General features: G+C 40.5%; 1 protein-coding gene across 7 annotated transcripts in view; it reads right to left on the reverse strand.

The window, feature by feature from the left end:
• The window catches only part of HECW1 (HECT, C2 and WW domain containing E3 ubiquitin protein ligase 1), a 359,505-nt gene that overhangs the window by 171,820 nt on the left and 171,597 nt on the right, over window positions 1–16,088 (reverse strand). For all 7 annotated transcript variants that reach the window (XM_048839115.2, XM_048839117.2, XM_048839116.2 and 4 more), the window contains one exon: window positions 8,610–8,704. In XM_048839115.2, coding sequence (XP_048695072.2) covers window positions 8,610–8,704 — 95 coding nt within the window. The remainder of the gene's footprint in view (window positions 1–8,609; window positions 8,705–16,088) is intronic.

The following is a 16,088-nucleotide window of genomic DNA, read 5'->3' on the forward strand; positions in this document are numbered from 1 at the left end:
TGTTGGAACAATTTGTTTAGTGAGGGTGCTGAGAGCCATTGAACCAAACTGTAAACCCTGTATATGATGGAAACCACTTCAAGCCAGTGGGTGCTGCAGCACTCCTCGCTCCAGCACCTATGCCTGTGAAGGGGAATACTTGTCAGCAGTGCCATTTAATGGTCAGGCCAGGGTGTGGAAGGTTGTCTTCCTCTTGGGTGTTCCCCTGTCTCAGTATAGACCCACTGTGTGAGGTCTGTCCTTTTAGCGACTCAGCCATTTGGCCAGGTTACACGTTGAAGTGCACTCCTTTCGGGATACACAAAAAGAGTCTAATGATGTGGAAACCCTCAGAAGTAAGCAAGAATCACTTCAGGGATCCTCCCTTGGATCAGGGTGTTGGGGTCTGGACCCTTACACTTTCCGGATCTTCCCTAACAAGGGTCCCCACAAGGGACAGCCTTCTGCCATTGTCCCCTCTTTAGGGGTTTGGTAAGGGAGCCCCGGCCCACCCTGTTCACCAGGCTCTGATCCAGTGCCCAGAGGTAAGCAAGCTAAGATCAGTCCTTGGGGTGTTATGCAGGTGCCTCCCTGGATCACTTCCTACCAGTGTTCCCTCTTGCAGCAGGATAAAATAAAGAACTGAACACAAACTTAAAGTTTCTGACCTTCGAAAGCAGTGGCAGATTAGCCACTGGGACAAGGTCCATGGCCAGGGGCCCTGGCCAATTGTGGGGCCCCACCCGCCAGTCGCTCCTGCAAGCCCCTATACCCTGACTTTCACTCCCCATCAGGAGTGCTGGACGGGGGGTGCGGGAAAGCCCCTGCACCCCAATCCCATTTCCCCAGCAGGAATGCCAGGAAGGGGGCAGGGGACTGCAGATGGAAGGGGTAGTGAGGGGCCCCCACTTGCTCTGTTCAACAGCTCAGGGCACAAAATTGTTCCCCTCCACTGTCTGATACCGTCTGAGCTGCTCTGTTTCCCTTTTTTAAAATCTGCATCCAGCTTGTGCAGGCTTTGCAGATGTGGCAGGGCAGGGACAGCCAGGCCCTTAACCCCTTCTTCTCCAGTGTGAGGTTTGTAGTCCTCATCACAAAAACAGATTATGAAGTTTTCAGGTGCTTAAGCACAATCAAGTGGAACCTGTGTTAGAACAACAATTCTAAGGGATTGGTGGAAGCTTCCATTTCCAGAGCTTCCATTTCAAATTAATTATGTTCCACTGATTTTTAGTACACTAAATACTCTATGCATACCAACTGTCCTATTTTCTTGGGCAAAAGGCTTTTCTTTACTGCATGTAGCTGGTACTTAGCCAGAGACACATCTGATGTGTCACGCTAATTCTTTTGTTCCCTAATATATTACCCAGAATCCATCCCAGGACCCAAAAAGGCATTGGCATTCAGCGCATCATCTGCATTAATAAAGTTGCCTCTTGACACAAATGCTCTGTGCCAATTGTTTCAGAGCGATCTAATCAGTCTTCCTCAGGGCACCACTAAAAATAAATCATGATAGAGAAATAATGTGTCATGCCATCCTGATGAAACAGAGTGTTTAACTAAAGATGCCTAAGTTCTACACACATACAATACTTCCCAGATATGCAGTCTTCAAAAAGACACACAAAATACTCAAGTGGTTTAGTGTGTTAGGAGTACAGGATGGTATTTAGCATTTACCTAAAGTAAAATACATCAAAAATCTAAAACCACAGCCAAACCCAATTCAGACTAGATTTATTTCCTGTACGTGGTTTGAAGTTTAATTAAGGTTTGTAGAATACTTTGAATTCCTCAGATGTCATGTGATATAAACACAAATTGTTACTGGGCCCAAATGTAGATGGTAAGACATCTAAATCTATATTTAGGAGCTTGATTACCCTTTCTTAGCACCTAATCTTAGGTACTCAAGTTTGAAATTTGTGACTTTTTTTTCTATAAAAGTCATACAGGCAGATCAGGAAGTTACTCAGTGTAGCAAAATATTTGGTGACTTTTTAGTTTGCAAATAAGAGGCATATTGCACTTAGTTTAGAACAATAAAAAACCACAGAGACAGCTCTATGTCTACATTTTCCTAAACTGTCACTAAGGAAACTACTGCTGGTGCAGAAAGAGGGTACTTTTTGTATTTCCATTCCATCAGTTCAAGACAGCTCTGTATTAAAACATACATACATGCTTCTTTTAAGTGGTATGACTGTATGATAACACAATGTGACAGCGACAAGCGTTTGGGCCACATGGAATTGAACTGGCCAAAAAGAAAATAAGATCAATCAGAACTGGGTATACCTGTCATTTTATCTGTCGATGCATTTTAAATTTACTGTATATCAGTGCTACGGACAGCTAGATACAATGCTACATTAGTAAGTGATCTCACTAACTAATTTTCTTCTTTTTTGAAAGATTCTATCAATTTGAGAGATATTCCTTATGCTTTCCATAGAAGTCAATTGGTATTTAGGTGCTTTGCTGAATTAGGACCAAAATACTGCTGGAACTGGTAATATCTGTGAAAACAAACAAAAAGGACAAACACCACAGAAACTAGTTTTCTTAACCTTTAAGCAAAATCTCTTCCCGCATTTAAAATATGGGAAATGCACAGAAAAGGAAACAAGGTTATTATTAACAATGCAGTGACTATAGTTACATTGCAGTTACATTCTGGTTATGCCATTTGATTCCACCAATCCATATAAATGGAAGGTACACGATCTGATAGAGTGATTATGGTGTCAATACACTGTTCTTTATGTATCTGCATTCTAAAACATTCATCTATTACCAAGATGATAATAATAAGTAATAAGGACATGGAGTTAACCTTCAGGTTATAGGAATCAGTGGTAACTAGAATATAGAAAAGCATAACTACAAAGTGTAATTACATTACACCAATGGCTCAACTGCAAAACCATTATGGGACTACTCATGTGACTGAGTAAGTGTTCCCTAACTTAAGTAGTAAGTGTTGCCTAGTCAAGTCCTACTGTACTTCTTTCTTTTACTTCAGATCAGTTTACTATTAAGTTATTTTACACCTTCTTAATTCCAGACATCATAAACCATTTTTGAGATGCCTGCCTGTATTCTTCTTTGTGCACTTTCAGAAAACCTTTGACACAGAGCCTTAAAAATAAAACAAAACAAAAAACCCTCTAAAGTAATTCTACAGTCAGTTTAGTCACTGCTTTAACTCCAGAGGCACACGACCATTTTATGGTGTTACAATGCAGTAGAGGCAAACTGTAAACACACGAGGCCGCTGAGGTCTATAAAGGCATTGCGACTATTGTTAAAGAAAGACAATATCAAAGGAAAACAAAAAGGCATGACTACTTCAACACACCAGACTGCGGCTTTAAGATCATGGGAACTTCTTCCACTCAGTTTTCCAGGCCTTAGAAAAAAGGAAATTCAGCCCCTTTCTTAAGAACTAATTGTCTTACCTTTAAACTTCCCAATGTGGGAGCTCACCCTCTTATAGAAACTATTCACAGCATATTTTTCTGCCTGCTGGCCTTTTAAATTTTGGACTGACAAGCTGCTGCATCCCTATAGGTGCCATTTTGTATCTGACTGCTGAAACCACTTACCCTTCCAGCCAACTAAGCATTTTTAGCTCTAATTATTTTTTTCCTTTAATTTCCCTTTTCTTTTCTAATACCTGAGTAAATTACACCAGCCTCTTTGCCCTTTCTGCCTATTAGTGCACCTGCAAAGGGAACAGGCTGGATGTAAGGGGTACTCTGATCCCACTTGCCTTGCAAGTCAAACTGGCAGCAGCAGGAAGAACTCTGGCTATACTTTTTAAATATATAGAAAAGGGCTCCTCTTGTCAAGTTCTCTCATAACCCTTGTGGCTTAAGTAGGCACAATGCCTCAGCCATAGCTTCTCTTTCCCAGGATGGCTGAACCTTATAAGAGGCATAATTTGGCCTTGTATTTATAAAATATGTTAAAAAATATGCTTGACTTGCATTCTTGTGTGTGCTTAATTGTAATGCCTTGATAATGTATTTTACACAAGCCTTTTTACATAACCTTAACTGTTGAGCTGTGTCAGAACAATAAGAAAGTTAATCTCCTTTTCTTGCCTCCATATCCCATGCTTCCACACCTATTGCTCTGAAAGATCTGTATTATCAATTAATTATTATTATTATAGCTGTCCTGTGAAATATGTACTGGTGATTTACTACTGCTATGGTTAATATGAAAAAGTAGGGAGGCAGCATGGTCTAGCATTCTGGGCTGGAACTCAGAAGACTTGGGTTCTAGTTCTGGCCTGCTGCTGACCTTGGACAAGTCATAGAAATGTAAGGCTGGAAGGGACCTCAAAAGGCCATCTAGTCCAATCCCGTGCACTGAGACGGGACCTAGTAAACATAGACCATCCCTGACCGGTGTTTGTCTAACTTGTTTTTAAAAGCTTCCAGTGATGGGGATGCCACAGCCTCCCTTCAAAGCTTGTTCCAGAGATTAACTACCCTTAGAGTTAAAAAGATTTTCCTAATATCTAACCTCAATCTCCCTTGCTGCAGATTAAGGCCATTACTTGTCCTACCTTCAGTGGACAAGAACAATTGACCACCATCCTCTTTATCACATCCCTTAACATATTGGAAGACTCTTATCAGGTAGCCCCCGAGTCATCTTTTCTCAAGACTAAACATGCCCTGTTTTTTCAACCTTTCTTCAAAAGTCAACTCTTCTAAACTTTTTCTCATTTTTGTTGCTCTCTTCTGGACTCTTTCCAATTTGCCCACATCCTTCCTAAATTTTGGTGCCCAGAATTGGACATAGTACTCCAGCTGGGGCTGCACCAGTGCTGAGTAGAGCAGGACAATTACCTCATGTGTCTTCATACAACACTCCTATTAATACACCACAGAATCATATTAGCCTTTTTTGTAGCTTCTTCATATTGACGACTCAGATTCCATTTGTGATCCGTTATAACCCCCAGATCCTTTTCAGCAGTACTACCACCTAGCCAGTTATTCCCCACTTTGTAGTTGTGCATCTGATTTTTTCTTCCTAAATGAAGTACTTCACACTTGTCTTTATTGAGTTTCATCTTGTTCAATTCAGTCCAACTTTCCAATTTGGCATGGTCATTTTGAATTTTAAATCTGTGTTCCAAAGTCACTTCCCTTTCTCTTTGCCTCAATTTCCCCATCTGTAAAATGATACTGATTGTCCTTTGTAAAGTACTTTAAAAAGTACTGTAGAAGAGGTAAGTATTATTAATTATTTTTATTATTCAAGGAACCCACATCTTATACAATAAGACATGAAGTAAGAAGAATGAAAAGCAAACCAGAGTGTTTAAATGGCGTATGAAACAAGGGAAAGAATGAGAAACTTGTCCCTTCATATACGCAAACTCACTTTATCATAAAGACTTGGTTTAGAGCTTAGTCTTCCAAAGCACACAAAGAAATGAAACAGGACGGTTCATTATCTAGTGTTCATCAACAGCCCACACTCAGCATGACAGCAAATAATGCAAATATTTACAGCAAGAAATCCTCAGTAATGATCAGTCACCATCAAATGGCAGTTAACTTATCAAAGGGTAATCCCCGCCGTGGGAAAGAGAGCTGAGGCAGCAATTCTGTACCAGCACAACATTCAGAAGGTCTCTCCCAACAGTTAGCTCCAGTTTATATGGCTCTGCCCCGGTGCTAAGTGTGTTTGACTAATGCCATGAGGTGTCTATGCATAACTGTGGCACTAAAGCGCTAGAGGTTAGGTCAACAGCGTTTCTATATATCTAGTATGTACCTAATGAATTCTACCAGTTTAAGAGGGGGGGGAGGGGATTCATCCTGAGGTTATACATCCATACACCACTTTTTCTTTAATTGTGATGTATCCGATCTGTGTCTTCAGACTGTGAACTCTTAGGGCAAAGGATTTCCCTTTTTGTGTAGTATGCTGTTCATTGTGGTGCCTGTTTATTTTAATGCAAAAGGAGCTAGCCCCATAGTTAGGTTAAATCATTGTCACATTCTCAGCCTTTGCCGCTAGCAATAACTGCTCTTAAGTGGCTTTTTTTTTTTAAATAAAATGATTATTTAAATCACTGAGCAGAGCAAAAATTAACTGACAGAACAAATGTCCATTTTTCCAGTATGGTACCTGATGTAAAGACAAATGTACAGCCACAGCATTATCACTAAAAAACAGCAGCAGCAACAAACTGAATATTACAGATATCACCAAGTTGTTCTATTGTACTGAGTGTAAATCACACATACTATTATAATGAGCATGGCATAAATGTTTAGCTATACAGATCAAAGCTGAAACAGCTAACTGGGGTCTTCATGCTGCCCTAAATCCATGCGTAGAGCTTGCACTGTGTGTGAATTGGGCGAAAGATATAGCTTTCAGATTCTAGATATTCCGATTCATCATGGTGATTCACAGGAGATACACCCTGGGAGGACTTTTAATTGGCAAATGAACTGCAGGGCATTTGAATCAGCAGAGGAAAAATACAATAACTGGGTTGGAGTGTGAGGTGATAAGTTCAAAGGTAACAAAACATACACAGTATAAAAATATGAAAAGTCACCAAGTCTAAAGTACAGTCAATGGACATGTGAAGTAATGACGTTCAACTAGCATAGCAGTAGCTTCCTTTTTGGGGATCAGACATTTTTTTAAAACTTTTGGTTAAATACTCTGTCAGCAGCATTTGTACTGAATGCCACAGGGATGGCTCTAAGACAATCTACTTGGGATAGTCAGCATGCGAGTATGCTAGTTGTAAATACTGTATCCAGAAGAAAACTTGTATCCAAATGCTTTTAGATGGTCATATACTCTTGTGTGATCTTCTTTTCAAGCTGTGCCAAATTTAAAAAGTCTATTAATCTAAAATAAGCAGCCTCCAATGACACACTAGGATCCTGCTGAGCTCCAGAGACTAAGGGTGAAATTGTGACTCCATTGAAATCAATGGCAAAACTCCCATTGACTTCAAAGAAGGCAGAATTTCACAGAACTCTATCTCTAGTATCTATTTTACCTATAAAGGTAGACAATCTTCTCCGCTGAAGGATTGTTTCTCACACTAGACTAGGGGTCTAGCCCTTACACTGCTGGTAAGACTCTTAATGACTTCAAAGGGAATATTTCTTGAGCAGGGACTTCAGGAACAGAAATCACAAGCAAAACAGAACATGAGTACAAGTCTTAGACTGTGATCCTATTAGCTATCCCATGGGGGCAGAAAGTCTGCATTCATGCTACAGTAGGAGAATTGGGGCCTTCACTTGTATTGTGGCCTGGTTTATTGGCTGCTTTGTGACATTGGAACAGCGCAAAGCAACTGGATCAGACCGGTGAATCTGGTCTGCTGAATTTAATTCATTGGTCAAGCTGAAGGGCCCTGCCCATCGGTCTTTGCTTGTATAAGTAGTCTGGTGAGCTTCAATCAGACTACATAGGAGACTAGTCAGTCACAATCCTCACTTGGCCACGCAGGGCCCTCTTGCTCAAATTGTGACTCCAGCATGGCACGGACAGTAGGAGCTACTCCCCTAATACTCCTCATTGTAATTTCTTTCACAACTCTGAGAAACCTATTAGTTTAAAATTAAAAAACAAACAAAACAAAAAAACCCAACCCTTTCCAGACTGAATGAGCTTTCTGGTCTGTTAACTTGCACTAGAAAGGTCTATGTGTGTTTTCAGTTCAAACAGCTGGTTTCTTTGAGTTTCCAGCTTCAGCTGCAGCTACAGCCAATTCAAAGGCATCGAAGACACAGGGGATGGGGTTAAAGTTTGAGCTGACAGTGGTGGTTTCAGCAGTGACTGGAGATATGAGGTTCATAGGTAATGGGGAATCTACACATTACATTTTTCTCATGCTTTTCTCTCTTTATTTGGGTGCATCAATATGGTAAGTCTGTTGAGGTTAACAATATCCAACTTGTTTTCTCCTACTTAGTATTAAGCTATTCTATTCCATTATTATGTTTTGAACATATTATGCGTTATTGTGTCACATACCCTACAACAAACAGATAAGAATGTAAGACCTGATGATGTGTTACAACTTGTTGGTCTTTTTCACTCGAAGCCTGCAAAGGATCGTGGGATATGAACACAAATGATTCTGGGGCATAGGGTGATGGTAGAAAACTGAAGTAGATGTTTTTGTGACCGGGATGGGAAAAGGTTGACATCCCTCATCTAGAACACAGGGGGTAGCCTCTGGTATTTAAAAAAAGACAGAACATGTTTTTTTTTAAAAAAAATCTATAATTACATTTGAAAGAAGAAACTTCATGATGTGTAAGGATGTGTGCTGTTTCTTTAAATCTGTAGCATAAAGTCAGTCAGGAGGGAAGTACTGCATTCTCTGACTGTTACTAACTCTTACAAACAGAGTGTTACATAGCTGACATTCCAGTTCCTCGGGGACTATCCCTCTATTGATTGATATCCCTTTAGTATATTCCAGAGAATTTAAGAGCAGAAAGTCATAATCAAAATTAACACAAAAACACAAAGGACAGGCAAGGAAAGCAATAAATTGCACAACAGTAGCTGGAAAGGATAATAGAGAAGCAGGAAAGGCTGGAGTAACTTACGGGAGCAGAACTGTTTTTCACTGTGACACTGGGGGTCGTAGCACGTAGTGCTCCACTCACTCCATGGTAATATTTGAAGCAGATCTTTGTTTCAGCTAAAATAGAAAATGATTTTACATTAGAAATGTTACCAGGAAGAAGTTTTATAATATGTTACACTTGGGACGCATCATGTCCGCTCATGAAGGCTAATGGGCAGATGAACTGAAAACTGAAGCCATTTGTCTCCATCTGATGGTCAGGTTAGGATACTGCAGATAGCCTCAAATGCTGGTTTCCCATGTTGTCTTGCATGAGATATAAAAGTTATTTGGTCCCTATGTTATATGAGAAAGATTAAGCATCAACCTCTTCTGAGCAGTAATTACCAGTTCTGTAAAACTATGTCTAAAATCTGCAAAATGTGATAAGGATTTCCTCAGGCTAAAAACATAGGGATAAACCCCTCATGATTCAGGGGATAAGCCAACTATTAATTGGTGAGGTCAGGGAGAAACTTCACTTGTGGGCAGGTTTTTCCATATTTGCACATTATGAGATTTCTCTGAAGCAGGCTGGTTCTGGCCCTTGTCAGAGATATGTCACTGGATTAGACAGATGACTGGTCTGACCTGGTATAACAATTCTTATATTAAAGCATTTTTTACAAACAAACAGTGCTAAGCCATATCTTTTCTTAGTCTATTTCTATTGATTTCAATGGGCTTTGGATCAGACTCTTAGGAGCTTTGCTAGTACTGGCCGCATAGGCGCTGACTCCATGGGTGTTCCAGGGCTAGAGCATCCACGGAAAAAAACCAGTGGGTGCTGAGCACCCACCGGCAGCCCCCTATCAGTGCCTCCCCCTCCCCGCAGTGTCTCCTGCCCACCAGTGGCCCCGCCGATCAGCACCTTCCCCTCCATCACAGTTCCTCTTGCACGCTGCGGATCAGCTGTTCTGTGGTGCGCAGGAGGTGCTGGGGGGGGAAGGGAGAGGGCAATGCTCAGGGAAGGGGGAGGAACTGAGCAGGAAGAGGCAGAGTGGGGGTGGGGTGGGGCCTTGGGCAGGGCCATGAGGGAGCACCTCCAGGCACATTAGAAAGTTGGCGCCTATGACTGGCAGGAACATTAGCAAGATGATAATCTTCTAGGGATTAGCAGTGTACTCTTTCCATTTTTGTTGTCTCTCAGCTGAATGTACAAATTAAAAGAAGCCCATCTCGACTACTGAATCAAGACATGGAAGAAAAGAAAAGAAATCAGCTACTCTTTTAATGGTTGCTGTATGATCCATCACATGATCTATTACAAGAAAAAAATGGTACCTTCCAGTCATCCTGGAGCCCAAAGGATGGCTGAATTTTCTTGTCTTGCACTGGACCCCAGATAGATACCAATATGAACACCTTACAAATACGTTTTCACTGGACAATACTATAGTTATCCGCTGCCCTTCAGCAACCCCATAATGTAGTGAATGGGCTTTTCAGGATCGGTTTTTCTTAATATCTTTTTTCCAACAGTTACTTAACACAGTCCTTTCTACAATTGCAGTTGCAGCGTTAGGTGCTCAGATACAATAGTAATGAGGACCATATAAGTACACAGTTTTTACCACACTGCAAGGTGCCAAAGTGGGAACAAAATAAACCTGCTGATTAAACCCTATCATACCTCATTTCTTCTCCGACTGTTTGGCCCAATCCGGCAAGCACTTACCACCAGGCATTGTGCTTACTGCCATGAACAGTACTTTTGAAATCAATAGCACAGCTCAGATTAGCAAGCACTGTGCTTGGTAGCAAGTATTTGCAGAATCAGGCCTTTAGATTGCAAACTCTTTGGGAAACAGACCTTTTTTCTATTTGTTCTGTACAACACCTTACACACTTCTGGGTCAAATTCTGCCATCTCTGCATACAGGACCCTCACTGAAGTTGTCAGGAGCTGTGTATGCTCTGAGTGCAGACTTTTTCATCCTTAGATTGCAGTGATTATAATAGAGATGACACCCACTTTCAAAGCATTACAGTTTCTCACCTGAACAAAGAGAAATTGTTCTACCATAAATGTGCATTCAAAGGCCCTAGAAACATCTCATGCAACAAACATCATTTAATTGTGTCACTGCTGTCTAGCACACAGGTACATGGGGCAAAATGGAATTCCAGTTCTGCACCAGACAGTTGATACCTTCTCATTTAACTGTCTTGCTGCCAGCAATGGCTGCCACCTGTGGGCCACTATGGAACTCAGAAATGCTCCTTTAAGATATGCTCCACAGATATGAGCACTACACACATAATGCCCATCGAAATAAATAATACCTAAATGACAATGTTTTAGTGCTACCAAGGCAGAGCATATGCCAGTAGCCAAAGGGTTAAAAGCAATACAGTTGCGACAAAAGACAGGACACACTAACAGTTGACACTCTGGCCACAGATCACTACATTGTGAGCTGTGGTTGCTCGGCGTCTCTGAAAATCAGGTCCTAAGTATTTTAAGCTGGGCACCAAAATAATCGAGACACCAAAAGCAGAAGACACTTTTGAAAATTTAGGCCTAACTAACTTGCCTGATCTACAGAAAGACTGTGGTGCAGCCAGAAAAATAAATTAGGAGTAAAATTTTCAAAAGCACCTGAATTATTCAGAAGCCTAAAATATCCCACTTTCAAAAGTGACTTAGGCACTTAAGAGCATAAGTCTCATTGAAAAGTCAGTGGGATTTAGGTTCCTAAGTCACTTAAGATACATCTACACATCAAGGAGGATCCCACGGCAGCGAGTCTCAGAGTTTGGGTCTACAGGCTGTGCTACGGCATTAAAAATGGCAGTGTAGATATTTAGGCTTGAGCTGGCTCTCCAGCTCTGAAGGCACTCCTTTCCCCAACGTGCAGCATCCAAGTTCCAGCCCGAGCCCAACATCCACACAACTATTTTTAGTGCTGTAGAGTGAGCCTGAGCATAGACCTGAGCTCTGAGGCTTGCTGCCGCAGAATCCTGCTTGCTGTCTAGACATACCCTAAGTCAGTGGCTTTCAACCTTTCCAGACTACTGTCCCCCTTTCAGGAGTCTGATGTGTCTTGGGAACCCCAAGTTTCACCTCACTTAAAAACTACTTGCTTACAAAATCATATATAAAAATACACGAGTGTCACAGCACACTATTTCCAAAAAATTGCTTACTTTCTCATTTTTACCATATAATTATAAAATCAGTTGGAATATAAATATTGTACTTACAGTTCAGCGTATAGGATATAGAGCAGTATAAACAAGTCGTTGTCTGTATGAAATTTTAGTTTGTATTGACTTCGCTAGTGCTTTTTATGTCGCCTATTGTGAAACTAGACAATTATCTAGATGAGTTGATGTACCCCTTGGAAGACCTCTGAGTACCTGCAGGGGTACGCATACTGCTGGTTGAGAACCACTGCCCAAAAGCACTTTGAAATCTTTACCAGGGTCTTCTGAGTCTCACTATACTATAGCTAGGAGACCATCCTTCCCTCTTTACACTGTTCCCTGACTACATACAGAATTCCCTCAAATTAACAAACACTACATACAGAATTCCCTCAAATTAACAATCACATCACATATGTACCTTAGTGACTTCAAAGGCATTACCTGAGGGCTTAAAGTTGACTACATGTATGTATGCAGGACTGAGGCCATAGTTTTAGTAGGACAATTTTAAAAGTTAATAGACGAGCCACAGTATCCCTGACCCTTGATCATTGGAACAGCAGTGAAATAATCATTCACGTTGAAGAGCTATCACTTATTATGTATTTGGGAGCAGTAGTTTTTATTAGAGAGTGTTAAAGTGAGGCTGAGCGTATCGCCCTAAAGAACTGCAAATCAAGACTGAATTATCAATTTGTAATTTTCTCTACGGGATTTTTAACAGCTCAGCAGCAAAACTGATTACTTACCGAGCAGACAGCAAAAGTTGATAATATCACAATAGAGCTGCCACACATACAAATAGGATACCAGTTCTACAAATTATTCAAATTTTGATTTTTCTCTCCCCTGGACACTATTACATACAATTTGTATGGAACATCTAGGAGGTAGAATAAATAAATGTTTTCTATAAACTCATGAAAAATAATTTTCTCCAGTAGTTTGTATGATTATGATCAGGCTTTCATGGCAGGGAACCTGGCTTTTGGTTACCTAGCATTACATTTAGTCAGTTATCGTATACATCGAGGATTCTGTCAAAAAATTAAAGAGACATTGTCAGGCTTAAGAGGAATTGTAGAAGTATAATTAGGCAGGCCAAAAAAGAATTTGAAGAGCAACTAGCCAAAGACTCAAATAGTAACAGCATTTTTTTAAAAAAAAAAAAAGTACAGTACTTCAGAAGCAGGAAGCCTGCTAAACAATCAGTGGAGCCAGTGGACGATCGAGACGGTAAAGGAGCACTCAAGTAAGACAAGGCCATTGCAGAGAAACTAAATGAATTCTCTGCATCCATCTTCACTGTAAAGGATGTAAGGGAGATTCCCACACCTGAGCCATTCTTTTTAGATGACAAATTTGAGGAACTCTCCCAGATGGAGAAGGTTTAGAAACAAATTGGTAAATTAAACAGTAATAAGTCATCCAGACCAGATGGCATTCACACAAGAGTTCTGAAGGAACTCAAATATGAAATTGAAGAACTAATAATTGTGGTATGTAACCTATCACTTAAATCAGCTTCTGTACCAGATGACAGGAGGATAGCTAATGTAACACTGATTTTTTAAAAAGGCAATCCATAGGCAATCTTTCAATTAGAGGCCAGTAAACCCAACTTCAGTATCAGAGAATGCCAAGACATTAGAGATGGGAAAGATCTGTCAGGTCACATAGTCCCCACCACCATCACCACCACCCTGCCAGAGTAGGATTGTTCCCCATGTCCCTTCCCTTTAAAATATCATCTTTCCTTGTTGTCTTCATTCATTCCTTTAGGTTTATTTGTCAAGCTTGCCTTTTTTCTTCCTTCAGAATTTCACTCATTCTTATAATCCTCTATTCTTCTCTTGCTCAAAGGTCATCCTGACTTCAGAAGCTTAACTTCCACTAGAAGAGCAGATTTATTCTCTTGGATATAAAAAGTAATGTTGCCAAAATTAATCCGGTTTCCCCTGCTAGATTACCAAACCTCCTAAACTCAACTGCTAGAAAAGACTAAGAAGCAGTATTCTGCAGGGAGACAGGGCATCTCAGTGTGTTTTACTATTTGGTGTTTTCATTCCTGCTTGATAGGGAAGTTTGATAGACATGAGACACTTTAACAAGCTGACTGCAATTTATTCCAATGGCATTTTCTGTTTCAGTTAAGCAGCAGCATGAAGAAGCCTGAGCTAAGCATTTCTGAACAGACAGAGAGAAGAAAAAAAAAAAAGAAAAAAAGAAAAGACAGCATCCAAAGGCCAGGTATTGATGAACAATTTAATCTCTTACCAAAAGAAATGTTGTGGCTGTTGTTGGACAGAGTTCCTGCATAAAATATTAAGGATATAAAAAATGATGATAAATAGGCTGTCCCTGGGAAGTGTATGTTGGGAGGGGGAGGGGGAATTGAACCTAATCAGAGATACAAAACTGAAGGAAAATAACTGTTTTATGACACACAAAAGCAGTTCACTGTAGAAGTCCTATAAAATCAGTACAGTACACAACCTTGTGATATTATAGTTTGATCAGGTTACCGTAGCGTGGCCTTTAATTACAGCAGTCATTGCTAGTGATCATTACAGTTGGAACTGTGCAGTAACTAAGGCCCTAAAATTATGAGCTGTTACTATTGAAGAATTGCTCTGACATCAAAGCCTTTGAAAAAGATAAAAAACAAAGGGCTAAGAGAATAAAAACCCAAGAGCTAATGGCTAAAGTTCTTCAGTAGTCTCAGGTAACTGAGAGTTGCTGTAGCCTTTTGCAAGACTATGCTGCCGGTGCAGCTAAAGAAACTTCCATTCCTACCCCCCCAATCTGTGAATTAATGAAGAAAAAAATCATATTAAATTAATATCAAACTCTGATATTATGATGTACAAGATACAAGAGTAAAATGGAGAACTTGATGGAATTTAATATTATAATTATAATGTATACAAAAGGGAAGTCAATTATAAGCGACACAGCTTTGGACAAAATGCTGTAAATTTCAACGACAGCGTTTATCGCGTGGGCAATCCTGGTAGGAAAAAAAAGGGGTTGCATTCATATTGACTTCTTTTAGTTTAAGTGATAAAGTGAAGAAGGCAGGCTACTGTTTGTAATCAAGCATGCTTATGATATCAAGTTAGCAAAATACCCCTTGCTGAAAGAGGCAGTAAATAAAAGGAACTGAGACCAAATTGTGTATTTATAAGGACACTTGACCACAGAGTGGTATAATCCAAAGGGAGAAGGATCTGATGAGGAGCAGGGGTACCAAGGGCAAAACTAGGGCTGGCTGGGCAAAGAGATTCAGATGAGGAGCTGGAGGGGGAAAAGTAGGATTGGAAAGATTGGAGGAGGCGGCCAGTGAGAGAGATTGGAACTGGGAGCCACTGAAGACATGGAGCGTGGATGGGAGGAGTGACTGGAGAATACAGTGAGGGAAAGACACAGATTGGAAGAAGGAGAGGAGAGAATTGGGCCTGGCTAGGCAAAAAGACTAGGAACAAGGAGCGTGATGAGGAGAGACTAGTATTTGCTGGCAGAGAGACTAGGACGAGAAGCCTGAGAAGTGGAGACTAGCACTGGTTAGCTGAGGAGAATGGTGCTGGGATAAGGAATGAGGTGTGGGGAAGAGACAGGGCCAGGTTGGAGGTGAACACACCACAATGGGTCATGCTTGGATAGAATGAGCAGAAGAGTCTCCACCCACTAGAGTACACTCCCACAGCAGCTTGTAATGGATCCCTAAGATTCCTGAGTCTCGGCATTCCTCTACTGTCAGCAAATATCTTTGAAACCTACTGGCAAAGTTTCCCATCTCCCTCTAATTCTGGTCCACAGAGAACAAACCATCTATATCAGCTATCAGTTACTCCAGTTGCTGAAGTGACAGAGTGCTATGTGCTGGATCTAAAGGTTCCAACCCAGATGATGAACCACACAGGTGTCAATATAATGCTGCATGATGGAATTTCTGATTTCAGTCTTCTCTTTTAAAAACCTAGGAAATGACATACATGTGCACACCTACACACAGAGTCACATTAACAAAATATTAAGATTGCAAAGTCAAGCACTCAGAAGTTAGGAAATGCCAGATTAAATGGTACAAGAAAGGTAGCTCTCTCTTTCTGTACACATTTTGATATAGTCTTTAAGATTCACAGAGTGATTTTTATATCCATTTGGGAATTTTTTTTACTATACTGTGTGGGAAAGGGTTGGTTTTGACAAAGCTCTCATTTAAAAAATGTTTTGCAAAAAAAAGTTTTGAAATGGTTGAAATGTGGTGTTTTTAAAACAAAAAAAGTTCAATTTTCAGGTAAAA

This window comes from Caretta caretta, chromosome 2 (genome assembly GCF_965140235.1).
Source record: "Caretta caretta isolate rCarCar2 chromosome 2, rCarCar1.hap1, whole genome shotgun sequence".
Lineage (NCBI taxonomy): Eukaryota > Metazoa > Chordata > Testudines > Cheloniidae > Caretta > Caretta caretta.